This window comes from Pyrgilauda ruficollis, unplaced genomic scaffold (genome assembly GCF_017590135.1).
Source record: "Pyrgilauda ruficollis isolate IOZ18807 unplaced genomic scaffold, ASM1759013v1 scaffold1, whole genome shotgun sequence".
NCBI lineage: Eukaryota > Metazoa > Chordata > Aves > Passeriformes > Passeridae > Pyrgilauda > Pyrgilauda ruficollis.
This window is the reverse complement of record NW_024508100.1, coordinates 13,342,124-13,368,872: the sequence shown is the minus strand read 5'-3', so window position 1 is coordinate 13,368,872 and position 26,749 is coordinate 13,342,124. Positions and strand designations below refer to the sequence as shown.

At 37.9% G+C, this 26,749-nt stretch overlaps 1 protein-coding gene across 1 annotated transcript in view; it reads left to right on the top strand.

Annotated features, from left to right (window-relative positions):
- Window positions 1-26,749, top strand: part of CCDC149 (coiled-coil domain containing 149) — a 51,445-nt gene that overhangs the window by 11,400 nt on the left and 13,296 nt on the right. Inside the window, exons 4-10 of the mRNA XM_041458819.1 lie at window positions 8,563-8,670; window positions 14,123-14,239; window positions 15,530-15,702; window positions 17,160-17,232; window positions 18,555-18,639; window positions 19,878-20,022; window positions 26,215-26,291. Of these exons, the coding sequence (XP_041314753.1) occupies window positions 8,563-8,670; window positions 14,123-14,239; window positions 15,530-15,702; window positions 17,160-17,232; window positions 18,555-18,639; window positions 19,878-20,022; window positions 26,215-26,291 (778 nt within the window). The remainder of the gene's footprint in view (window positions 1-8,562; window positions 8,671-14,122; window positions 14,240-15,529; window positions 15,703-17,159; window positions 17,233-18,554; window positions 18,640-19,877; window positions 20,023-26,214; window positions 26,292-26,749) is intronic.

Here is a 26,749-nt window from a genome sequence, read left to right as displayed (position 1 = left end):
CTTTCCTGGCTGCTCATGCTTATGTGGTTGAAGGTAGCTTTATGTCTTATGATGTCAGATGTGGAGTAGTTTTTGGATAAGTAATGGAGGAGCAAAATGTTTCAGGACAATAGGAATTAGGAAGAGTGGATTTTATGTTAAAATTAATTTTAAATTTAATTTACACATGTCTGTAATGGTTTAATCCCAGCCAGCAGCCAAGGCCCATGCAGCCCCTCACTCACTGCCTTACCAGGATGATCAGAAAGAGAATCAGAAGTGTAAAAGCTACGGAACCTGTGGGTCGAGATAAAGACAGTTTTATAGGAAAAGTTAGTTTGCTCACACAAGCAAAGCAAAACAAAACAAGGAATTTCTTCGTGACTTCCATGGGCAGGCATGGTGTTCACCCATCCCTGGGAGAGTAGGGCCCTTTCAAGCATAATGGTGACTTGGGAGGACAAATCCCATCACTCCAAACACTGCCCACCCCCCACCATCCCCTTTCCTCTTTCTTCCCCCCACTTTATACGCAGAGCATCATGTCACATGGCCTGGTCATGGTCCCTTTGGTGAGTTTGGGTCACCTGTTCTGGCTTTGTCTCCTCCCAGCCTCCTAGGTACCCCCAAATTCCTTGCCAGTACAAAAAGCAGAAATGGCCTTGGTTTTGTGTAAATCCTGCTCAGCAAGAACAAAAACATCTCCATATTATCAGCCCTGTGTTTAGCTCCAATCTAAAGCATAGCCCCATATCAGCTGCTGTGAAGAAAATTAACTCTACTCCAGCTGAAACCAGCACAAACTCTGGTAAACAGTAGACACTCCCCATTTGAAAGACATGTTAAAATGTTTCTCTGTATACATAGCGTCTGCTGAGCATCCTATATAAATAGAAATTCTACCATTCTACAGTTCTGCAATGATACGTATTCATATGCGTTAGCTGTGATACAGGACATTTTAATGGAAGTTTACTAGGTGTCTGTTGGCCAGTGTTGCTGCGCTGGGAAACTTAAAAAACCGTAGATTTGATTTCTAGCATAATGTATACTGCTTGTTATTTTCATCTACATTGCTTAAATTTTCAGCGTAGCTTCAGTTTGGGAGAAGCTTTGCCATTAAAATAGCAAGTCAGTGAATCCTTTGACCTTCTATATGAAATGGAAGTTCTTTTCATACAAATGAGATCCTTTGAATAAGCAAAGATGAAGTAAAGTGCTTGGTTAGGAAAACAACTGTGTGGAGCCACAGTCCTAAATATGCTTTCCTTAATTTGGTCTCAGTGAGACCACTCAGTTGGAGATAGTAGGTTTGCACTGGTGCTGTGTGTCAAGAATAAAGTTGCAATGCATATGTCACTGGGGAGGTCTTAGATGTGGAAGATTCCTTAAATGTATAAGGAATCAAATTAAATGGAAATGAATGCCACAAGACCACAGAAGAGTTAAGGTGGGAGGACACAACTCTTGAGGTCAACCAGTCCAATCTTCTTGCTCAAACACAACCGCCTAGAGCAGGTTGCCCATTTTTGGTGTGGTTTTGATTCTCTGTGACTCCACACCCTCCCTGGGCAACCTGTTCCAGTGTTTGAGTGCTCTCACAGATAAAAGGGTGAGGGGGCAAGACCCTTCCTCAACTTCTTGCTGTCCTTTCTAAGGAGCATGTATCCCTTCATCAGAGCACTCCAGCTGTGTGAGCTATCCCACTGATTCTCCATGATCCCAGAGTTTGTTACCCTGTAACTGAGCACAGTCTTCAAACTCCTCCTCTCTATTCCCCCTGCTGCATGTGTTAGAGACCTTGGAGGGGCATCAGAGTGTGCTGGTTCTGTGGTACAGTCTTAGAGCTTTCCTACAAGGCTATTCTATGGCAGTCTCCTCCTGTACATGCCTATGGTCAAAGGAATTATACTTCAGCTCACTTGCTTTGTGAGTTGCTAAGTCCTTTCTCTTCCTATTATTCCGGTCTCTTGATTTGCCCACCCTGTCCTAAGCTTCCTTATTCCCTCCCACATAATTTCAAGAGTAAAGCTCTCCTTTTGAAGTTTTTCAGCCTACTGGCAAAGCTTTTGCCTCATGTAGTTAAGAGGATCCTGTGTCTCCCAAGCAGCTGCTGAGCCTTAGAGAGGATCCCATGGTCACAGAACCATCTTTGAGGCTCCCAGTACCGAGTCCCATAATGTAATGATGATGTATTCCTAGTACAGAACACAGCTTGATGGTTTATCTTCATACTAGCCAAAAAGGCCCACCAGAGAACCTGAAGGTCATGGCCCTTAGTGCTGTTACAGTTATCTGTGGATATCCCAAGGCGATTCATTCAGGCCAAGATTCTGACTGCTTCCAGGGCCGTTGGTATCACAGCAGCGTGGTACCCACTCGCTGAGATGTTGGTCAGACAGCTTGTCTCCTTTTTTGGGCAGGCATAACATCAGAAAGACCAGAGGTTCCAGACAGGATTATGCTGAGACATACCACAAATGGATCCATTTGGATCTGTTTCATTTCCCAGCTTCTAGCTGAATGTACTCGGCTATCACAATTCATTTCTGAAAAAAACTTCAGGGATTACCTGATGACTGTTCATGACATGATCATGCATAGTGACTAATGTGGCTATTTCTTGTAAATTAATGAATTCACTAAGTTTTGCTAGCCTTGTGTTAAGGTGCAAAAGCTGCATTCAGAGTTTTATGAGATAAAATCTGTGGATAAAATACTCTACAGGGTAAGGAATAATTTTGTATTTATCTCACAGTGGTGCTGTGAATATTAATGTGATTTTCTCCTCTCTGCAAGGGGTTTGAAGATGAAAAACATTATGCATGTGCCGAATGTGGACTGGTGTACTTTGCTTTGGTTTGTAGGTGCATATGTTTGACTCCCATAGCATGAGGTAGTAGTTGGGAAACAGTGACATTGTTTGTCCTTGCAACACATAGAAAGCAATATTCCCATGGATTTCAAAATGTGCCAGCTCCAAGAGCATAGCCAGTTGAGAGACTTTTGTTTCTGGACACAGAAATCTTCCATTCCATTGGTCAGAGCAGGTGGTAGTATGTAAAACCTAGAGCTTGTTAGCCACACTAGGAGTCATGTTTTGTGAAGTGACACCATTGTTTCTTCAACAAATAGGTTTCACACTGACACAGAATCATAGGATCATTTCAATTGCAAAATATCTCTAAGATCATCGAGTCCAGCCACTAACCTAATGCTGCCAAGTCCACCAGTGAAGTCTAGGAGACAAGAAATGTTCATTCTAATAGATGTGATAGTCCCTCAGGTCTGATGTGTACAGCAATTTCTTCTCTGGTTGCTGTATCTTACCTTAATGGAATGGAGAGATACTTGTGCACACCTCTGCACCTGAGTACTCTCAATAAATATTCCGTCAATTAATTACAACACTCAAAATGTTTAAGGGATTTTGATTATTTTTGTGCATTATCTCAAAGTTTAAGATATCTTCAGGAGCTCAAAATATTTAGGAGAGGATTTTCTTCTCTTGTTCTATATCAAGTGACTGCTTGACAAAGCTTTGATTTTTGGTGTTGTTTTTCAGCATGGAAATTCAACCCATATTAAGTGTATTTTGGTTTGTATACCCAGGATCTGTAATTTTAAAAGTCTTCTCTGGTTTTTCATCTTAAAGAGAAAAATACAATAATTTTGGGATTTTATTGCAAGGAAGCTAGTGCTAAGGGCAGTCATCAGTTTCCATATCTTGGAGTGAACAGTGGTAATTGGTAAGTAAAACAGGTTTTTCTGTATTAATTCAGCCATTGCAATCATATGAATTCATTGGAGGAGAAACTGCACTTAAATTTGTGATCAGTCACACCCATCAAGTGTGCTGAATGTTTTCTCAAACTTTTTTCTGTCAGACCTACAATTCAGTGTTCTTCTTTGTTTGAAGGTGTGGGTGAAACAAACATAAAAGACTGTCAATTGCAATATAGGAATGTTTGTATGTAAAAATACTTCTAAACTGTAAAGGTATGTTGGAAGTTTCCCCCTCGTGCCATATTACTTTTTCAGGGAGTACTCTAAAGGCAAAAAGTTACTTTTTTTTTTTTTTATTCCCTTTTTTTAAGTGTTGGATAAGATTTATGTGCAAAAGAATTGAGAGCTGTATTGAAGACTGTTACTATCCATCATTTTTAAAGTGCTGTGAAGAAAAGTAATGCTGTGTGTATGTGTAGCTAGATTTGCAAAATTATCAAAGGAGCCAAACTCCAGTGTAGTGCATAATGCCAGGGATGACTATTTGGAGTTACTGTTTTTTTTCATCAGGCCATTGGTCACTAGTGAGCAAAGATCTGTTGCTGCTTGACGAGTATTTACTGACTTATGTTAATAAGTATTTATAGATATTTATGTCAGTATTTTTGATGCTCATCTGTAGCTAAAAGTGAAGTTCTTTTCCACCTTTTGTCCCAAAAATATATTCTTGCAAATTTTAACAAAGCCTAAGTGGAAAAGGAGGAGGTCTGTAACCCCATCCCATTGAACCTTTGGCTCTCTGGTCTGTTCTGATCTATCATGCTCTTATTCCTTTATGTAATAAAGGTAGGCACTTCCCACTTGGCACTCCCAGAGCCATCTTCTTCTCCTTTCTTCTTAGCTTCTGATGGGATTGTTGGCTGTGGTTGCACTTGCAATTGGTCAGAGTCAAAAGAATATGGGGACAGTGTATTATGTCTAGCACTGCAGTGGGGGTTCAGATAGTGCTCAAATCATGCTCCCCTGGGAAGGTGGTTGGGCACTTGAGCAGGCTTCCCTGGGAAGTGGCCACAGCACCCAGTCTGCCAGAGTTCAGGCAAGATCTGCACAACACTCTCAGTATGTGGGTTCCTTCTGGGACAGTCCTGTGAGGCGGAGGCAGTTGGACTTGGTGATCTTTATGAATCCCTTCCAGCTATTCTTTGAGTCTATGATACATACAAGCTTCCCATAACAGGTGTGTGTAAAACAAATAGCTTGTTGTGCTGCAGAGGCTCCTGAGAACCTGCCAGAAATGGAATGTGGCTATAGCTCTGGAAGCTTGTCTGACACTGGCCAGCTACAGAGATGGGGCTGAAGCAATACTTGTTATTTTGTATTAGAAACAGCTGCACTGAGAAGAGGGTAGGAGAAACAGTTTCCACTGCTGCAGGTTGTTGCAGAGGGAAGACAGGATAAGGCAGCAGAAAGGTACCCTCTGCATCTTTCCCTTCTTTATTCATGGCTCAGAAACTTCTCTTCATCAGTATTTTAGAGTTAGTTTTGTGTAGTGTGAATGAAAGAAGTAAAGTATTCTTTACTTCTTTCATTCACAGTTCCAGGAGTCTTTTAAAGGCTTCACCTAAAATCAAAAGAAACTCTCAAAGAAATTGGTTTTAGAGAAACTGAATTTGGCTAATTTACAGGGAGTTGTTCTCTGTTGCATGGGAAAATAATATGAGCATTATTGTCTGTCGAAGTAACTAATCTTGGATTTCTGAGTGAATTCTGTGTTTGTTCTATGAATATTGAAAGAAGTTGCCAAATGGAAAAATTAATTGCCATTGCCTTTGCATAGATTTCTCCCCTTTCCTCAAAAAATATGTGCTTGCAGGTTCACTAAGGCAGTCCTCCATTGTTAGTTTTATCATCTTTCAAGCATATGGTATGTTTTTCTATATATGCCAAAGAAATGGTACCAAGTCCAGGTATCAATCGATATATCCTCTTGGCTGGCTGTCCTTAAGCTTCATAGAGCACTTTGGAAAATCAAATATTTCTCCATCTACCCATATTTAACCAAGTGCTTTAATGAGGTCTTGCCAAAACCTTTGAAACTCATAACAGTCTAAATTATACATTGTATGGAACCTCTAAGCCAGGGAAATGAGTAATTGCTGGAGACTACTTCTGTGACATAGCTTGGTTGTTTCAGTTTAATAGAAGTACAATACAAGGCTTGCAGGAAGGAGCAAATCTTTACTTAGCTCATTGTAATGCTCTTGGCATGGTCAAACAAAGCTGGTTTATTTTGGTGTCTAAAAGTCTTTGTTTCATGTTTCTTCCAAAACCTGTGTCATGAGTATAAAGGTTTTTGTCACGTTAAGTCATTTATATGACTGACAAATAAAATTCAGCATAGAATTGCAACCCCAGAGAAATGGTTTTAAAGGAAATAAATCTGAGAAGGAAGATTTAGTATAGGCATGGTAATGCCTTTCCTGAGCCAGATTTTAACTACAGACTGCTGAAATCCTGGTGTTACGGTTGTAAACACTGATTAGTGAGATTGAGTTCTTTCCAGGTGTTGAAATTACATGTGCTATTGCAGTGTTAAGAGTTGTGCCAATTCATCATAAAAAGGAGCTTTATAAATAGAGGTGTTTCAGAGAGGTTTGTGCAAACCATATTCCTTTTAACTAACACAGGCTTTATTGAAAGTCAACTTTGTTTAAAAAAAATAAAAAATTGCATCTAAGCCGTAGCCATAGATACTTCAGTGTAAATACAATTTCCTGCAAACATGGGTTCTTTGTTTTCTTTCTTTTAAACTGCCATTAAGAAGTACTTTTCAAAAACACTGATTGAATGTGTTCTGAAGCTCCTTGATTCATTCATCCTGTGAATGACTATTACACTATTTATTTAAGAGGTAGGAAAAAGATCCGTCCACCAAAGCATACATGTGGAATATTTTGTATTGCTTGAATGGTTGTTGTCTTGAAAATAAAATTAGAAGCAGCGTAATTTTAGTCCCTTATTGGCTATAAATTGGCTATTTATAGGGGTTCTTTTGCTGTTACACTCTTCCCCCAAATTATTTATTGCAGTCCTCAGGTTTGTCAGTAGTTTAAAAAAATACTTTAATCTCTTCCAGAATTGTGTGAAATTTACCTTACTTTCTTCTGAACTTTTGGTCTCAAAGCATCAGAAGTACAGAAACTGTAGCAATGACTTAGGCTTCTTGTTGATCAAGTAGGATGCTGTCAGTTTCTTGAGTTATTTTTCCTATTTAAAAGTTTGAAGATACTACTAATTTAGACCAATTGGAATTTGGAGTTATTTTCTTCAATAGTAATGTACAAAAGTTCTACTTGATGTTAGCTTAATAGTCTAATCCTGCAAATGGTCATATGCATGCACAGCTATGTTCATGTTACTGTTCACATTCATACATTCCTCTTAGTAGTCCTCTTAAATGTAAAGCAGGATATGTAGAAATAGCAGTTGTTAGTGAACAAGGAGCAAGATTGCTGTAATGGCTATCAGATACCTTGTTGATTTGACAGTGTGTGAGTTGTAAAGATAAAATTCATTAAAACGTCCTATTAGACTCAAGTGGTAGTAGAATCACTGGGTAAAAGAGTCAGATTGAAAAAGAGAGATGTCAGAATAGAGAAATGGAGGAGTTGAAAGAGAAGCACAGCAGGTAGGGAATCTAAAACTAAACCTAAAATGCCAAAAAAGAACTAGGAACAGTCACTTGATGAATTGCCGTCAGTTAATGCATTGGCCTCAAATCCAATCCAGATGTGTAAGGGTGGCTCAGAGACACTGACCCTGATACATGAGGCTTTACTAAGTCATACTTAGCAGATACAAACATTCTTTTTAAATTTCTTTTCATACTCTTGAGATTTATGGCAATGGATGACGCACCAAGTTGTCCATAGGCAATGTCTTGAAAGGTTGCACCTTATCCACTATGATTCTAACTCTCTTAGAAAAGCTGTCATTGGTAGGCTTTTCCTGTGTTGAGTCGATGTTTGTGTATTCATGAGACATTTTTAGGGTAAAAATGGAATAAATTTACCTGTAGTGTTTGCTCATTTTCAGATAGCATATATAGAAAAAGAGCAGATTGCATTTATTTTTTTGTTAGTGATCAAACTGATGTAATTAAATGGTAAGATCATAAGCCAGACTGCTTGCCCTGCTAACTTAGCAGGTTAATGTGAATGACTGTTTTTAACTTGGATTATTGGGTGGGGAGCAGCATCGCTGGGTTTTAAACTCCAGCTTTCACCTCTGTTTTTCCAGAATCTAGGTGATACCTAACAACAAAAATCAGGTAATATTTGAAGTTTTGCAGTAGTAGATATCCTTGGTGTAGCTCCATACAGGGTCAGGGACTTTGGCTGACAGCCTCTTTACTGGCTGGAAATCTGCTCTAGACACTATTAAGGACTTTCATTGTATCATAATTCTTTCTCAACTGTGCCTTTTGTCTAATTATATGCAAGTTTAAAGCTGTTATTTTGGCAGCTTTGTATAAATATTGTCAAAGTATTCTGAATTTCATTCTTCTCACCAGCCACGATACTGGAACTAGTGTAGATGTTTTCACTTTGGCTCATTTGGGGTTCTGGGAGTCTGTATGCACTCATGCTGTATGTATTTTCTACTATATAGAAAGATAAAAAAGCCCAGGTGACTTTTCTTGTTATCTGTCTAATGAAGCATGAAGTCTGGGTACCACCAACAATAAAAGTAAAGATTGTTGGTGGATAAGGAGTAATTCAAGGGTTTCTTTTCAAGCACTACTTACACTTCTCTCCACAGACACTGACTTCTGACTGATGTTTACTCCTTTTCTAGGCAAATCTTGCTCAACTACTGAGTGAGGCTCAAGATCGAAATAAACATCTTGGAGAAGAGATTGGAGAGCTTCAACAGAGACTGGGAGAAGTACAAGGGGACAATAAGGTATTACAAACTGCCAGTAAATGGCATGGGATGCGTAAACTGGGCTAGAGTTTTGCCTTTACTTCTTAGGAAAACAAATAAAATAATGGGTTGCAGAATTTCTAGAATACTTTAATTGCAAGAGTGCTTAGAACTGTGAAACTACAGTAGCTGTAAAGGATACCGGTAAGTGATTCTTATTAAGTATTATGCTCTGTTGTCCTTAACTGTGTATTTTGTATTTAGCCTTGCTTTAATGCTCTCAAACTTTCTATGTTCCTTCCTTGAAAAAAAAAACACAACCCATATTTTATTATTGGTCGTTCCTCTTACAAATAAGTACAGGTAAGCATGTGTTCTACATGTGATAATTTCCAGGTTTTTTTACTGAACTGCAAAATTTTAGATGACGAAGGAGCATAATTTTTTCCTTAAAAAATACGGAGTAGTTGATCAGAAATATGTGTAGTGAGCTTTCTATTAAGCCCTCATCCCATTACTCTTACATAACCAATTTATTTCATTGCTAAATTTAGCAAGCTGTATGGAACATTGCTTAAAATCTGCCATTTGGTATTAATCAAACTCCTGTTGTCTCCATTAATTGAAATATTTAAACTCAAGCCAAATGTGTGTAACATTCACAGCTGGAGCTTTATGCGAAAGTACATTCAGAGATCAAACTAGTGAGAGGTTGAATTGGAGAGCTGAGGTGGTTAACAAAGTAAAAAATTGAAACAAATAATTATAATTTCCCTCCCTCAACTACAGTTTTTAAATTATGGCATTTTAAAATTGGAATAAAAGTGACATGGCTTTAATTATTCAGATGAGGTTTGTCTTTTTCCATTTAAGTTTATTTTATTTATTTTGTTTTAAACATAAGCATATTGTGATAATGCAAGATTTTTCACTGTTTCTCACAAAGACCTCCCTTCAAGGTGTTCAGAGACCTGGGAAAGGTTCAAGTGAAACCTGAATTTGTAGTATGCGTAGCATTCAGCATAACTTGCTCAACTCTTTAAAGACCAGATTTCCCACTGATTATTTTCATTTGCATTTTACTGTTTGAACTGTATTACAGTGTAGAAGTCAGTGCCTTTCAATTCTCCAGTACCAATATTATGCCACACAGCCTTTCCCAAGCCAGTCCTAAACAGATAGCAAGGGTTTGTAAGTACAAACAGAAAACAAAGGTAGGAAAACTACAACACATTTAAATATCAAGGTTATGTACCTCTTGTACTTCCTTATGACAGTATATGATCTTGGTAACATAGAGCCTCCTTCTTTGTGTATGAACTGGCACTGTTTAGGTTCACCTTTGTGGGTTAACATGGTATTAGCTAGTTATCTTTGTGACATCTGTATTCTCAGCTTGAATTTAAATTCATGATCCTCAAAATGAATGGAAAATTACAAAAGGGGTTATTCTGCCCAGTGTGCCTTTCTCTGAAAGGTGCAAAATAGTGTATCACTAAATACAGAGTGGGAGGAAAGAGCTGCATCAGACACAGATTAATTTAGGCTAGGATTTTCATTTTTGGAACACATTCTTCACTCTCCGAGTAAATGAGAAATAGAGCTTATTTTAGAGTCAGGTTGCTGGTTTTCAAAATGCCTAAAAAAGCATTGCCATCTCTCTGAGGGATTTAACACTCTCCTCCTGTGTCAGATTTCTCTCCCTACAAGCTTCAGTGATAAAATTCTAGGCTTGTTCACAAAGCCATTCTCTTCTGCTCATCAATTCTTCTGTACTGGCAGCTGGGCTACCTCAGGCACTGGAGTCCAGATAATTCATGGTATATACAAAAACAAAAAAACCCATAATAATTTGCTTGTTCTTACATTTTTCCCCTGCATTCTTCTCAATGCTTTTTCCAAAGTGAGGGAGGGCATCCTGCCCAGCTGGTCTACGTCAGCCTTACTTCTGGCAAGAGATGAACAAACAGCTGCTTTTGCAGCAAGTGAAGCTGCTTATGGATGAACAATTCTGCCTATGTCTGAGCAGGGGTGACTCATGCAGGCTTTGTCACTGAGTGGCAAGAGCTTTGCAGGACCAAAAAAGAAAAAAAAAATCCCTCTTTAAATATCACACATTAGTTCTATTGATAAAGAAATGTTTTGATGGCTTGGCTTGTTTTTCACCACTTTAATGTTTGCTACAAGTAGGATACAGTCACTTGGATTAGCAAGAAAACCTTGAACCGGAGATATTTTACTTGTTGAAATCATGTTAAACACATCATCAGGCAATAACAAATTACTTGAATTTGGTTTAACTGGAATAATTTTTTCCTCTCATTTCAAGTAGAATTCTGTTGGCACAAATAATAAAACTTCTTCAGGCAGTCTCTGGAAGGATTTGTTGCTGCAGTTTGAAAAATACAGCAGTAGTTATACTGCAGCATTCCAGTGGCAGATATCTGAGGCTATTTATTTTTATGATTGATCACAATCTCACAAGTTCTGACACATGAGAACTCTTCTATCTTTATGGTAGTTATTTGTAAATCTTTTTTCCTTCCTAATGTTTTGGCAGCAATGCTTGGAAACAATTGCTAAAACATAGAAGGAGATAGTTAAAAAATCTAATTCTCTCATGTGAAAGGGTAAAAATGGAAAGCTTAAGAGAAACTGGAGACTTCTGCAAGACAAGATGACTCAGTTGCCTTTACCTGAACCCCTACCCACGCAAAAAATTGCTTTTGTAAGCTGCCAAGAGCAGTGCTGAGCAAGAGGAAGGTGCATGGGGAACAATGGCTGTGGTGTTACTGTCAGTTCCTTATTGCAGGCAGACAACTATTCATGCAGCAACAGGGAGAAGAGTTAAATGGGTCGTGTGTGTTTTGGCAGAACTGGGACTTCAGGTAGCATATTAGTGAGTTCTGGTCCACATTTTAAGATTTTGTAAGAGATCATGGTGAAGACAATTGCTGTCACTGTGGCTAACATGATGGTTTCTGCCTTCCATGAAGAATTGGTTGTGCTTGTTTCCCTTTTCTTTCTGCATGTTTTATTAATAATCAGGAGTGTCCAACTTTGGTGCAGGCATTGTCTATGGACTCCTAGCCTGCACAACACTTATCCCAGTGATGCTGGTTTTAGGCATTGTGGGGCTGATACAGTGCTGCTACTTTGTAAATCATTATCATAGCTGAAAGTGATGTAAAAAGAAGCTGTGGTATTAAAATAAAAAGACTGTGCTTGCAGCAGTGAATTATTTTGGTTAACAATTTATAGGTTCTTAACAAACAGGAGTTTTCTCTGGGAAGGTGCCGTGAATTTAAATCCATTCAGCTGTGAATGCTGTTCACTGAATCCTGAGGGGTAGTGTTAACCTAAATGAAGTTGAGTGGTCTTTTCGTCAGTGATTTCTGAATGACAGAAACAAAAATACCAGCAGCTAGAGGGCAGGTGTATAAAGTTTATAACAAACCATTAATATATAAAATAAACCCTTAAACCTCTGGTATAACAGTGTCTCTTTGGGTCACAGCATTTTCAGGGAAGAATTTTATAGCAGGTGGTGCTGCCTCATGAGACATTCACAATGCAGAATTAAACAGGGCCTGTTCTGCCCTGTCAACTCTCTGATTGGCCAACTGTCTGGAAGAAGCACTCTGTTGTTTTATGGATTGATATTTTACTGTATTTTGTGTATGTTAATAATGCTGCTTTTACTGGATCAATTTGGATTTTTGAAGCATTCTTTTCATAAGACTTCATGTTTTTTGGGGTTTTTTCCCTCAAAATTGGTAGTAAATAAATAGTTTTCCTTTTATTGACAGACTGTTTGACCTTGCAAGTTCTAATTGCTTGCAGTTATATCTTATGCCTCACCCCCTCCTGGGCTGGAGGAGAGTTGGTCATAGTGCATGAGTGACAGCTTTGGTCCAGTTCCCAGCCTGGTGCCAAGCGTTACACAGAAGTTTTGCTCTGCTGCAGGCATTGGAGACATTAATAAAGTGTGATTCCTCTTTCCATTTCCAGGTTTTTTTGAACAAGATTGAAACCTCAAAATGTTATTGCATTTGTTTTGTGTGGTCTTTGTCACTAGAGAGAGATTCTAGAAATTAAATTAATTTTTCTGAATTAATGACATGACTTGACACCTTTTGTTCATCAGCACTGTAGCATTTAAAAAAATCCAATAGCTATGAGGCCATTCTAGGGTTTGCTAGTTGCCTTTTTGACTCGTTTTGATAAAGAAATTAATAGGAGTTATATCTTTTAGTATCCTCTCAGCCCTACTAACTATGCAGTAGTTTGCACTTCACCTGTGGGGATAGTGAAATATAGTTTGCCAAAACCAGTTACTTTTGCAGCCACAGCTTCCCCTGAACAAGTGAACTTCTTATCAGCACTCATTGTACTAGCTTCAGTGACTTGCACTGAACTGGAGCTGAAATAAATGGGGAGGATGATTTTGGTAGTCTGTCTTGCATCAGCAGGATTTTAATTGGCACATTGTAGCTATGGTGACTGGCATCCCATAAATACCAAAGATAGATTTTAATGTACAATCTTCTACTTCAGAAGATTGATTTTTTTCCCTAACTCTGCAATATAATGATGTGCATTAATTCCTTGGTGCAGTCAAAGATACAGGGAAAGTCAGGCTGGTTATTGTGGTGGGTTTCCCTGGTCTCTGTGGAGCTCCTAAAGATGAGGCCTAGTTGTACAGAGTATAAACAACTGTAAATGCTGAATGCCTTATAGATTGGTATTTAATACTCCATGATCCTTGAAAGGTTTTTGGTTTTTGCTTTGGATATTGAGTGTAAATGTGTATTAATTCAAGCCAGACTATTTTCAGCAGCCACAAGCTCAGAAGTTCATTAGCTAGCTTGAGCATTTTGGCTGAATCTATTTGTTGTTGGCCCATTTTTTTTTGCTTTTGACATGAATTAGCTTATGTGAGTAGACTAAAAAAATAATGCATAAGCAAATGTATTAGCAGCTGTTAATACAAATTCTGCAGTGATGTAGCACGGGGGGGGTTTTAAGTAGTGTCAGTAAAATAAAGCTGGACAAGCCACTTTGTTCCTTTTTATTAAAGAAAGACTTCTCTGCTGCAGAGAATTTTAATATTTACATATTTACAAAGAGGCTTTCTCATAATTCTCTGGTTTTAGTCTGAGTGGATTTAGCAGATTTTTCTGTCACTCCTAAAAAACATTGACCACATGTCTGTGTTTTCAGTCTTTCACAATTTGTATACTCTGATGACTGTTGTTGCAGGGTCTGACTGAATTCCTATGGAAGCTTTGACTGTTCAACTGGATTTTTTCACTAAAAACTGGATTTGAGCCTCAGCTCAGAAGTCTCCCTCTGATTTAAATAATAGCAGCTGTTTGGCCTGGAAGAGCTGAAATCTAAAGCTGACAGCTTTACTCTTTCTAATACAAATATACTCTGCTGCTACAGCCGAGGTTTTCTTGCTTACCAAATCCTGGTTTTGTCATGGCAGCTCCTTCGAATGACCATAGCAAAGCAAAGACTGGGAGATGATGAAGTTGGGGCTCGCCACTTTGCAGCACATGAGCGGGAGGACCTCGTTCAACAGTTGGAGAAGGCTCGAGAACAGGTAATAATTAAATGCTAGTAGTAAGTAAATAATTTCTGTTCTTTTTGAAGGGCTGATTGATGTTGGAAGTAATGGTTAGAGTGAATTCCTAATCTCTGGAATTTTTTGTCTAGATTATTGATCCTCCTTTTCTTTTTAATGCCCAGTAACAACTTGTGACAATTGGATATTTTCAGTGAATGTCAATAAAAGGTACCCTTTAGTGAAGGCTCTTGCAAGTATTCAGCACAGTGTACAGTGGCTGATGTACCTCTGAATCTAATTTTCTGTAGAAGTGTTGTTAGTGTCCTCTTCCTCCTGCCTTCAAGCTATTTCTTCTCCTCTTCTGAAAATTCTCACATCAGACCTATTTCCCTTCCTTAAGTCTGTATGAATGCTCTTTGCCATGCAGCATCAGGCCTTTTCCCTAACACTGATACATAAATTTCTGGACAGTTTTGCAGCTCTGCATTCTCAGTTTTTCCCATGCTTATTCCTACCAGTGTCAGTTTCAACTTGAATGAGCCATTCTGTGATCCAGGAATTTCTAGTTTTTCAGTCTTCCCTCAATTGCAGCACCACTGTACCTTACTGGAAAGGCTGTTGGTCTTCTTTCAGTGTGATCCTCCCTGCTAACTCTGTTACCAAGCTTGTGTTCTTTCTGTTCGTCACCCAGCCTCTTTTAAATGGTGGTCTGTTGTCCTTCCTGGCTTATCCATGTTTTCTAGGGTGTGGGTGGAGACTTCTGTCCCTGCCGAATTTTCTCACACTCGGTTTCATCTCCTTGGAAGTTTGAAGCTCTCTGTCCTTGAGTATCTTTCACACTGGACTTCTTCACTCTTTTCCTTAATAGCACAGCTCATCCTGTTGCCTCCATGATTGCTTATTTTTGTACTTTTTCAGTTCTTATTCTATGGAACCTCATTGCTCAAGTCCCATGATTAGTGCAAATTCCCGCTTACAGGCTTTTTGACAAGGCTTGTTGACTTAATTTTTGGAGTCCTAGAAATTATATGATATAACCACCTCAATATGTTTGTAAAGCAGAATTACAGTAGGGATTGAGATTTCTTTTGCTGTTACATTTTAATTGTTTCCTAGAATTTTTTTCAAACTAATCTAACTAGTAAAGTTACTTTAACTCCAAGTAAATGAAATTGAGTAAAAATACCTAGGGTTATGAGCTTTGAAAAGTCTTTTGACTGTCCAAAACCAATACTGTTCAAACATGTGCTTGTTGCTATTTTCAGGCTGGGTCCTATGTTAGCTATTTTTTAAACTCATACTGATACAGCTCTCCTTTCTTCTCAGATTGAGACTCTGAGATATGATCTTCAGGCTGCACTGGATGAGTTACAGGATGTGAAAGAGGAACGCTCTGTTTACCAAGATAAGTCTGACAGACTAAACCAAGAGTTGAATCATGTCTTAGGAGGGCATGAAAACCGTATCATTGACATAGATGCTCTCTGTATGGAGAACAGGTGAGTGCATTACTGTTTCCCTAGAAAAACAGTGTGTTGTTGTAATAGGAGTATCAGGAAGCCAATCACAACAAAGAAAATATATCCAAGAATGAAAGTTAAGAGATTTTGGAAATTTGTTTTGCCTGTTTTGTTTATACTGTAACTAAGCATTAAATAATATTGAGAAATCTAGGCTACAGGAAATTACCAATGTTGTATTTGGCTACAGAGATGCCAGTGATGTTCCCAAATAAAGCTAAACAAGGAAAAGGAAGAGAAGACCTTTTTATTCCCATCACTGTATGGCACCAAAAGCAAGAATATTCAAAATTTGTATATTCAGAAACTCCCAGTGAAATGTAGTGGACTAATCTTGAATTGGAAACAGGGACTTTGAGTACCCTGAATTGCAGTTACAGACATAATTTTCTCCACAGGGAGAGGTGTCAGCATGGAATGATTTGCCAACAAAAGTTGCTGGTGAAATCACCCATGTAGATATTCTTGCTGGTTTCTTGGGAAAAGAATGTGTTTATGGTCTCTACTAAGGATGACAGGGAGGAGTCACTGACAGAGCCATAGCAGGTATCTCCCTTAATGTCAACAATTACCTTAAAGTGAAATAGAACTTGTAAGAGAGTTTCCATTTACAAAACCTATGCTTTAGGCAAGAAAGTGTGCTGCCAAAGGCATTACTTCTTCCCCGCAACTTCAGGGGTTTTTTTCTGTTTTGTGTGGCCTACAGAGTTCTGCATCAATTTAAGCCCCCTGCTCCCCTGACAGTGATGTGAGTTTTTTCCTGTGAAATAATTAAATTGTCATAAACCCTAATACAGCTACAGTTGTAATACATGAAAGAAGATACCTTATAAACCCTTTATTCATAAAAAAAGATATTTTCCTAGTTGGAAATAACTGTCTCATCCAAGTGCATAAACTCTAGTAGAAAGAACTGTACTGTTTCATTTAACTGTGTACCATTTTTCAACTATACTGTTAAATTTTCTACTTTGTGATTGCTAATGAGAAGTGCCAAGTAAGTGATGGATATTGCAATGCAAAAGTTCTGCATAGCTGAGTCTTGTGTTGACATATATACAAATCTTCATGTGTCCATCTCACAGACCTTCAAGCACAGAGGGCATACATAAATGCTTCCTGACTATTTCCTCTAGACATAAATATATTCTTTTAGCTTTCTTGCCCAGAAACCTGATGACCAATACAAAATAGTTGTGCAGCATGCTTGACCAATCTAACAGAAGGGCAGCCTCCTGTTCTGATGCAATTTGTTTCCCTACTTTAAGTTTTATGGGGTCAAGAACAGTAAGATTTTGTTATTTCATCCCTCAGAGAACTGCAGAGGGAAAAGAACTCTCACTAGTTCAAAGAGAGGACATGCCAAATAGTAAAGAAGACTGCTTGAGGCAGTATTTGAAGGTTCCATGAAGTAAAGGATTATGTTTCTTTTTCAGGTATCTTCAAGAGAGATTAAAACAACTTCAAGAGGAAGTCAACCTTCTGAAGTCTAGTATTACTAAATATAAGGTAAGATCTTCTCAGTGTATCATCTAAGCTGTGCTTCTTTGTTCATGGAAGTTAGTCTTCATTTTCATGTTAAATGTATTTGAAGAACAAATTTGTTCTTGAAAGAAAAATTGACACTCTGACAATATTAGTGTGTATTCATATTACATGCTCATTCTTCCTTGTAGGCTTCTTAGCTGAGGGTAGTACAAAGGGATACCTTTTAAGAGTATTTTGAAAAATTAATTAAATGTATTTTTTAAGTTCTGTGGGGGAATCATCAGTCTGCTGAGGGGCAAATGATCAGCCTTCCAGCCAGCTGCTAGGTGAAAAGTAGCAGATCATGCAGTGGTGAATAACTGCAGCTGTGTTGCTGTCACAAAAAGATTGTGTCTCCCTGTTCTCTGGTGGCTGTGCTATTTCTTCATGTAGTGTAATGGTAACTAAGCTTTCATTGTTCTTCTTTAATTCCTTAAAAGTTATATGTTATAACTTTTAAGTTAAAGTATATGCTGTTTTACATAAAACCTTCAGGACTGATTTTTGCCCTTCGCAGAAGATGTGCACTCTTATTTCCTTCTGCAAGTCATTTTGGGGAGTGGGAGGGGAGAGCTGCTTGTCAGTCCATGAGAAGGGTAATCTTAGGATTGTCAATAGGACTTCTTCATTTAGCTCACTATAAAGTAGTCACAGCCCTGATTGTTTTTTGTGCATGAGTAAAGCACCTCAAAGTACCAGCTTCATTTCAGTGTCTGTTCCCGCTTGCAGCTTGAGTCTCTTGGAGTGTGAGTTTGTTGGTGAGAACTGAGTATCTTGGTGGTCCAGTGGGTTTCACAGAACTGTAATTGAAGGATTTGGACTTCTGTAGCAGGACCATTCTGCTTCTAATTCCTGAAAGTCAGTATTTGGTATTAAAAGGCCTTATAGAAACTCTGATAGAGGAATTGGAACTTTCCCTTTGAAACCTATCCAAAGAAATGCTGGGAAAAGTCTGCTTTTGTTTCCAGTTGATGTTGTCTACAGCATACTGCAGTATCTTCACTGGCAGTCAGCAGATGATTAAAAAATAGGCAAGTCTTAAATATACATTGGGGGGAGCGGGTGGGAGAGACTGCAGTAAAGTGATTACAATGAGACAGATGAGTCTTTGTAACATTCCAAAGATTTTAGGCTAGAGAATAATAATCTTTGAGAGTTACACCCCCATAGTTTATTATAGGTGTAAGGTGTAAGCCTTGCAGAGTTGCTCTGAGACCAAAATCCAAAGTTCCAGATTCTTTCTTCCTAATGACAGGATTTGTTTGCTACTGTTTTTCTAAATAAGATATTTGTTGTTTCCCTAGAATGCACTAGAGAGACGAAAAAATTCAAAGACTCATAGTAGATCCAGTAGCAGTGCTCTGACTGGAGTCCTTTCTGCAAAGCAAGGTATTGCAAAAATGCAGGATGATGTTGCATGTCTCATTGAATTCCTTTCATCTAACCTTTTAATTTCAGTAGCCCTTTCCTTACCAACCAAACCAAAAGCTCTCTTCCTACTCCCTGTTTATTACTATGTGCTAATTCTGTCCTCTTCTCAGTTGACTTTACAATATAAAATTTGCCTCTGGATTACTGCTTCTTCTTTTGTTAATTCTTTTGCCAGTCATTCTCTCCCCCATTAGTTTTATCAAATATTTCTTTACTCTCTAGACCCTGACAAATCACTTCTTTATTCATCTCTTTGCTCTGCTAACAATGGCAGTCACAATTCGCATTCCAATGAAAAGTAGACTGGGTGGTGGAGGAGGGGCACTGTCAGGTTTTCTGCTACTGTTCTTGGAAGCTTTTACATTCAGATGTTTTACAAGAAATCTTTGAGCCCCATGTTTCTTCATGGGTAGCAAAGTAATCTCTTTTCCCCATTTCAAAGAAAATATCAAGATTAGGAAAGAAAGGGAATGAGAAAATTCTTTGAAGCAAACAGTATAACTTGCCACCCTACTGTTGAAATGTAGGTATATTCATACACACACATGAGGTCAGTAGTAAGTGTCATGGTAAGTTGAAGCTCATTTTTCTGGTTTTGATTTCTCTTTTCTCCTCTTCTCCATGTACTTGCATACATGTGTATATATCTCTATATCTATATCTATATATGTAAAGAAGCAGAGCCAGATTCTAGATTTTAATGATACTAGTGAACTTCCTGATTTGGCTTGAAGGTACAGACTCTGTGTTGTAGAGGAAGAGTTCATGGGTGACTGTATTTTCACACCAGTCTTAAATAACCTGAAGGATATAATGGTTCTAAAAATTAGTATAAAATATTGTTTGGAGGCTTCAGTTTTAATGACCAGTTTTTACCACTTTGAGGGCCTGTAGAAGAATGATTTTGTATCCTTCTGAACACAAAGATTTTTCCAAAAGCAGAATCAAGTTAATGTAAGATGTGTCTGCCTATACTTGTTCTGGTTATTGCTGTGAATAACAATCAACTTGGAAAGCCACCATATTTGTGCCAGCTAGAAATTACAGTTCTGATCTTTTGGCTTCGTTTTGTAATTGAAGGAAAAATATATGTATTCATTTAAGTAATTGGAATAGTTCCTTAATGCTAAGTAAACGTTTGTGTTGCATTTCTGTGCATGAGAAGCCAAAACTCATTTGTGTTTTTAACATTATAGTCCAAGAGTTGTTGTCGGAGGATCATGGATGTAGCCTACCAGCCACACCACAATCCATTTCAGATCTCAAATCACTGGCCACTGCATTACTGGAAACCATCCATGAAAAAAACATGGTCATACAACACCAAAGACAAACCAACAAGTAGGTGGCATGACTTCTAAGTAAAATATCAAGCTATGGGAAAGTTAGTTTGGGGAAACATTTAGGGCAATGGGAAGGAAGATTCATTTTCACAGAAAATTCATTGTCATGGTTGAGTGGTGGATTCTTTAGTTTTTAATCAGATTTGTGATTTGAGAAAAATTACATTTTCATCTTAAATTCTGAGGGTGACAGAGACCTGTCTGCCTCTGCTAGGCAAGGACTGGTTTGCTGCTTAGGTTATTACAAACTGTAGTAACTCAAAGCAGACTTCTAGCAGGAAGTCTGTAGGAACAGCTAAATAAAACCTTCTGGGAGGAAGGACACTCTTGAACTGGAGAGAAGATATTGGTTGTCAGTCTAAGAATTTTCTAATAAGTTCTGATGAGGTTAGTAAGTGTTGCTCCTAGAAAAGAGTCTGAAAGGGTTAATGTAACATTTGACAAATGCTCAATGGCCTGTGTTATTCAGATGATACCTGTTGCTCCTATAGTTACTTTGCTAAAAGTTGAAGGAGATAAAACAGTTTGATTGCTACTATATGGGTTTTTTTAAAAATCTGAACTGAACTTTAAAGGAGGATTTGTTTACTCTTAGCTGTTCTGCTCATCAATAGAATTCTTTGTGGCTTGTACAGTTCCTATCATGGCAGACTATAAAAAATTTTGACACATTTTGTGACATTCTGATATTATTGTCCTTATACAGTGTATAAAAATCAGAGCTAGGAAGTGTTTCTTGATTTTGTGCTCAATTTCACCCCCTCTTTTTTTGTTGGTGAGTTTTTTGTTTTGTTTTGTTATTTTTTTTAACCCTGAGTCACTGCTGGTAATCAGAGGTTATTCAGGCTTCTCAAAAGCACATCAGGACCAGATGCCAGCAACAGCCAGACATCTTTCCTGAAAAGAAGTAGTACTGAAGTAAACTGTATTACACTAGAATGGATGATTCACTTTGAAAATTGATAACTTAGATACTAGGCAGACTCCATTGCATAATTCTGAGTGATGTGGCAATAGAATAGCCACTTTTAATGCTTTTGAGACATGGCTAATCAGCTAAAAGGAGACTAAAGTAGTGAAAATGTAGCCCAGATCTAACTGATGGCAGCTCAGTCACTTCTTGTCCTGTGATACAAGAGGAGTTGCTGCACAGAACAATGCCAAGGAAGGGCTAACAGCTGCTTACTCCCTTCTTACTGCTAATGTAACATCAGAAGGAAAACATCCAGAAAAAACTTTTGTTGTTCCCGGTGTAACCAGACCTTGCCTTTTACATCCTGATACTGTATCATTACCCAGTGTTTTATTTTGCATAACTTTTTTTTTTTTTTTTTTTTTTTTGGAAAGTTCTTAGTTTTGTATTCCTCTTTGGCGATTTTTTGCATCTCTCAAATATTATTGCAGTGATAGTTTTCTGATACTACTCTTTCTGCTTTCAACTACTGAGTATGGGCTGTCTTGAGATAACCCACACAAGGAGATGTGATCCTTATGTCTGTGTGCCCCACTGGTCACATAAAGCCAGCAGGGTATAACTGGGTAAATGCAAACTGCTATTCTATGGCCAACAGGAGATCAAGGTCTTAGAGGGACGTGACAGTCCATATCAGTCCAGGGTCAGGAGTGTTTTCTGAACTGTAGTGTTATACTCAGTTCAGGATGGTTCAGGGAAAAAAAAATTGATGAATCCTGATCAAGTTGAGTGAAGAGCCTCCAAAACATTCCTTTGTAGTATTCTCATTCTTTTTGTCCCTTTTGACTTTAGGTGGATTAAAGAAGCTATTAAGGAGCTAGGAGGAATGGGAACCACTACAAGTGGAAACACCTAAGACATAAAAATTTAATGTGAAAAAGGGAAGTGCATGTAGGAGATCAAGGAAAAATACCCTTTATTTGAAATGCAAATAAACGAGGGCCCTTATTTGCCAAATTTGTAAAAAGTTAGAAGTCTGCTGACTTGTGAAAATGGGAAAGAAACTGCCCACCTGTCAGAGAAGGTTAGATGTGAGTGTATGGTCAGTGCACAAGTTAAACAGACAGGGTCATAAACTGGTACTAGTAGAAGATGCATTCTTTTGTTGAAGACATTTCTCCATTCAAAACAGAAGTTGAGAAGGATGTGAGGTGTGTAGTGACAAAAAGTTTTACATAAATCACAAGGTAGCAGTCTTTCCCTGTGCAAAGAGCATGTTTGGAGGACACATTTACTCTTTCAGATTGTTGTTTGAAGAAAGTGAGATTTATTGGGTAAAGAACATGAGATTTTGGGGTGGTTGTTTCTTTTTGTGGAGGAAATTCTGCATTTGATATTTGATGGGTGAATGACCTCGTAGTGATTCTCTCACTATCAGTAAATGAGATTTTTCAGACCATATGAACTTACTTTCCCCCATACACTTAACCTACTCTAAGGTCTAGACCTCTTTGGTAGCTTGCAGATTGAGAGTTGGCTGTATAAGTTTATTTACAATAGCAGAATGGTGGATTCGCTTTCTGAATAACTGAAGCAATAACAAGACAGTGGATTTTTTAGTGTAGATTGGAATTTGGATGTTCTGTTGAAGTTTACTTTCTGTTCTTACACTGTTGTTAAAAAAATCCATTGCCACTTGTTCTTAGAGAAGACACACTACTATTATTGCCACTCTTCTAAAGATGTGGCATGATAGAAGGAACTGTGGGAGTATGTGCCTAGGGACAAGTAGGCTAAATCTTGCCTTTATTTTTTATCCCCAGTTTTCAGAAAAAAAAAATAAAAAAAATAAAAAAGTTGTTGTGGAAAAAACCAGATTGTTTTTCCAAGGTGGTTGGTAGCTACTAATGCTAAGTTCAAGTAACGTCCTGTGTTTTTCTTCACAAGCCCATTAGCTTAATTTGAAAAGGCAGTTGTAAATTAATTCTCTACGCAGTAGTGTGTTGCAAGATTAAACAGTTCCATAAATGCAGAACCAAATTGTCCTAACTCTGCTTAGCAAATGGATAAACATCCTTTTTTTATTCTACCAGCAATAAACCATTTATTAGATATTCTTTTCAGTGCAATTTGTTCCTGAAATTGCCAGCACTTGTGCAAGCTGGATCAGCGTAAAAGCTGCTGTGGTGCTTAGATATATCGCACTAATTTTAACATTTCTAACTTGGGCAAGTTCAGTCATATCCAAAATTACAAAAAGGATTGTGTCAGTCTGTAACTTGAGCACATGTTTCCGTACGAGGTGCAGAGCCAGATATGGGACTGTGACATTCCTATTTACAGGCATTTAGGTGATGGTGTCTGTATGAGGGTGTATGTCTTCTGCAGCAAGAGCTAAATTAAAGTCAGGTGAAGGGAGCTCAGGTGCCGTAAATCACCACAGCTCCCTTCAGATCCGTGATACGTTGGAAAGCCCGAGAGAGCCAGAAAGAGGCTTCTGAAGTCAGGTGGGGCCATTGCTACTGTTGCACAAACAACAGATTTCTGTAAAACCTTATCCTGGAGGGAGGTTTGTAACAACTCCCTTGTTGCATTAGGCACAGGACCAGAGAACAACGGAAATAGCTATCACCTGTGTCTGTGACATAATCCTTCTGTTTTAGTTGAAGGATCTGGTTCATGGTGTCTAGAAATAAAAAAAAGAGATTAGGGAATTGGGTGCTACCAACCCATGCAGCCCCTTTAAAAATATCCACCCAGATAGGCCTACCCAGGCCACTACAGCTCAGTCTTTCCACAGTATGTATGGAGGTGGCAAATTATCTGGAGATCTCAGGGGAAAGGAAGAAATGTGATAAACCACATTGTGTTCAGAATAGCTTGCACGTTTATCTTTCAACAATTTATTGCTATAAGAACTTGCAGCTTTATTTAGGTTTTACTTCTCCCATACCTGTCTTGGGATAATGGGTTTTTTTAAGCAAACTAGAATCATACTCATCGCTGAATGTATTTTACTTTCTTCCTGAATGAAAGGAGTGGGGTTAAATATTGTCCTCTGCTGTTGCCAAGCATTGTTCTGAGACACAAAATGATCCTTCTAAATGAGAACCTGCAACAAAGGTTAAAAAAAATACCTCAGTGCCTCTTCAGAGGATTCAGTAGGTATTATCAGGATATATTCTCTCCAAAACCATTAGAACTAGTGTGGTACAGCTGATAAATAAATTATAAAATTTAAGAGAAGCAAGAGAAAAGTGACTTTGCTGTTGTTACCTGAATAAGAAGAGCAGTAGCAATAACTTCTTACAGAGGGTTGAGATATATGTAGTATGGCTGGCTGGCAGGGAGGGCAGCATCCTTCCCCTGTTTTCTGCCCTGGAACTAGTGGTGAACTACTTATGAAAATAATAAGGATTAGACATCAACATTGTTTTGTCAGCTCCCTGCCAGAACTAACATGATGTGGAAGTGTTACATCATGTCTCTTTGTTCCCCTCTAAGCCTGGGGAATTTCACGTTCTTTAGCTGACCCTTGGTGAGGCCTTAGGCAGGAAGGTGGGAAGGGGCTCCCAGTGTGCAAGGTGGAGTTTCCCCGAAAGCTTCTCCGTGCCTTTTGCTGTCAGCTGTGTTGTACTGCAGAGCCCAACTGCTGGATGTCAGGGTTATGAAAAGTGTTATTAAGGCTGAGTTTCTCATACCAGATGGAAGCATTCTGAAAGTGAAATCTAGACCTGAATAATTTTGTTTTTAATTGGAGAAGACAGTAGTAAATCCATCATAACCTTTTTAACCTACTGAAATACTGAGTTTCAATGGGGAAATAAACATAACTGCTTTGTCTTTTCTCCTCTGCTTTTGAATGTGATGGACTGTTCTTTTTAGTTCACACACACCCCTGTACCTCTCAGTACTTTCTTTGATGTTTATTATAAGCTTTCTCTTTCTGTTTTACATTCTGTCTCTCATCTTGATATTTTTGTAATCTTTAAAATACTTATAGGCTTTTATTGTGTCATTGCAAAGCCCTCACAGTAGAGATTTCAAAAATGCTTAGTCCTTGTTAATCAATTTTCCTAGCCCCTTTGATATTTGCTGGGAGTGCTATTCTTCATGTCCTTCCCAGAATCTGCCATCTTGCCAGTAATGACATTCCCGGTGTGCTCAAATGTCTGCACATAAAGCCCTTGCTGAGGAGCTCTCAGTGCAGTATTACACAGCTCTGGTATGCACAGGAAGATACTATTGCCTTGCTGGGGTGGGATATGCTGCTTCTCAGCATTCAGTTCAAATTTAACTGATTTATCCTGTTGCTGTAAATTGATGAGTAAAACTTGCTGTCCGTAATCTCTGCTGTCATGTTTAGAATTGCTGCCTTGTCTATGTTTCTCAGTCTAGTGAGTATTGTTTGGGATTTATTTAAAGATTTTGACTCTAGCAGTCTTGCTGTGCCTGTGGAACACTTGCAAAATTCATTGGAGAACCGAGCCTTCTTTTCAAGATAGAAATCTCTCATTTGATCTGGGGAGAGAATTAAGACTAAAAGTTAAATCCTGCACGAGAGCTGCAAATAGTATTTGTGTATGAAGTCAGATACAAAAGAAGACATGACCCAAGAAATACAGTGAATACTGAGTGGGTGATAAAGGCACTAAACAGCTTGAAGCTTTTTAGTGAAGCAGAAAACAGTTCAATTCTAAAAAAAAAAAAAAAAAAAAAAAAAAAAAGGTGTAATAGAAAAAAATATTCCTTGCCATTTTAAGCAATCTTAGTGATAGAGAAAATTCCCTGAATAAAGGACTAGCAAAAATGTGTGTCTTGGAACTTCAGAGTCAATCTAGGTGCTATCTTGAGTTTTCCATATTTTGTCTGTGTAGCTTTTACCTTCTGGTTTTAGCTATAAAGAAAATAAAGTGATATTTGCAGGCAAGGAGATAGAAATATTGTGAGTTGCTTTTCTTTTTCTTTGCTGCAAAGATTGAATGTCCAGTACATCCTAGGCCTTTTGCTTTTTTAAAAGCATGGTATACATTAGACAAATATATTTGATATATTATATTAATATTATATTAATATATTATATTAACATTATATTAATATATTATATTTATAATTTTCTTTTAACTCTGGGAGAGGTTGTCCATTGCTGTTAGTGAAAAGAGATGATTGTATACAGGTTTACTGCACTAGTTAAGTAGCAATTTAAAAATTCAACTGTAGTCATATAAGTAATTGGGCTTTAGTTACCTTGGTATAACAACTATTCTTTTTCCAAAGAATTCTAGGTAATCGAGTGGCAGAACTAGAAAAGAAATTAAGAACTTTGGAAATTGCTGGCTTGTGGAGTCTCCCAGGTTAGTAACATTTCAAGCAAATAGCTTGCAGTATTTAATTTTCAAGGGTATGTTTGCATTTAAGAGAAGTTTGGCCCTGATTTTTTTTAATGACAGTTACCTTGTGAATGTTCTATTCAGCACATTTGAAAAATTAGAAATGTCTAATAAATGTTAAGTGGAAAGCAAAAATCACTAGACTTTGTAAACTCTTAAGTCAAATAGGTATTGAAAATTACATGAAAAGTGCTAAAAAAAAGGTTTAAATATTGAAGTAATCAAATTATTTCCATAAACAGCAGGCAAAAGAAAAGTGAACTATTTTATTTAAACGTTGCATAAAATGATGCACAGGTCATTGGTCATTATGTTTTTCAACCAATTTTATTTATTAATTTTGTACTTCTTTTAACCATGGATTTAGTTTTTTACTGTTTTTAAATGCTTTTCTGTAGAATCATAAACTCCTAGAAATTGGA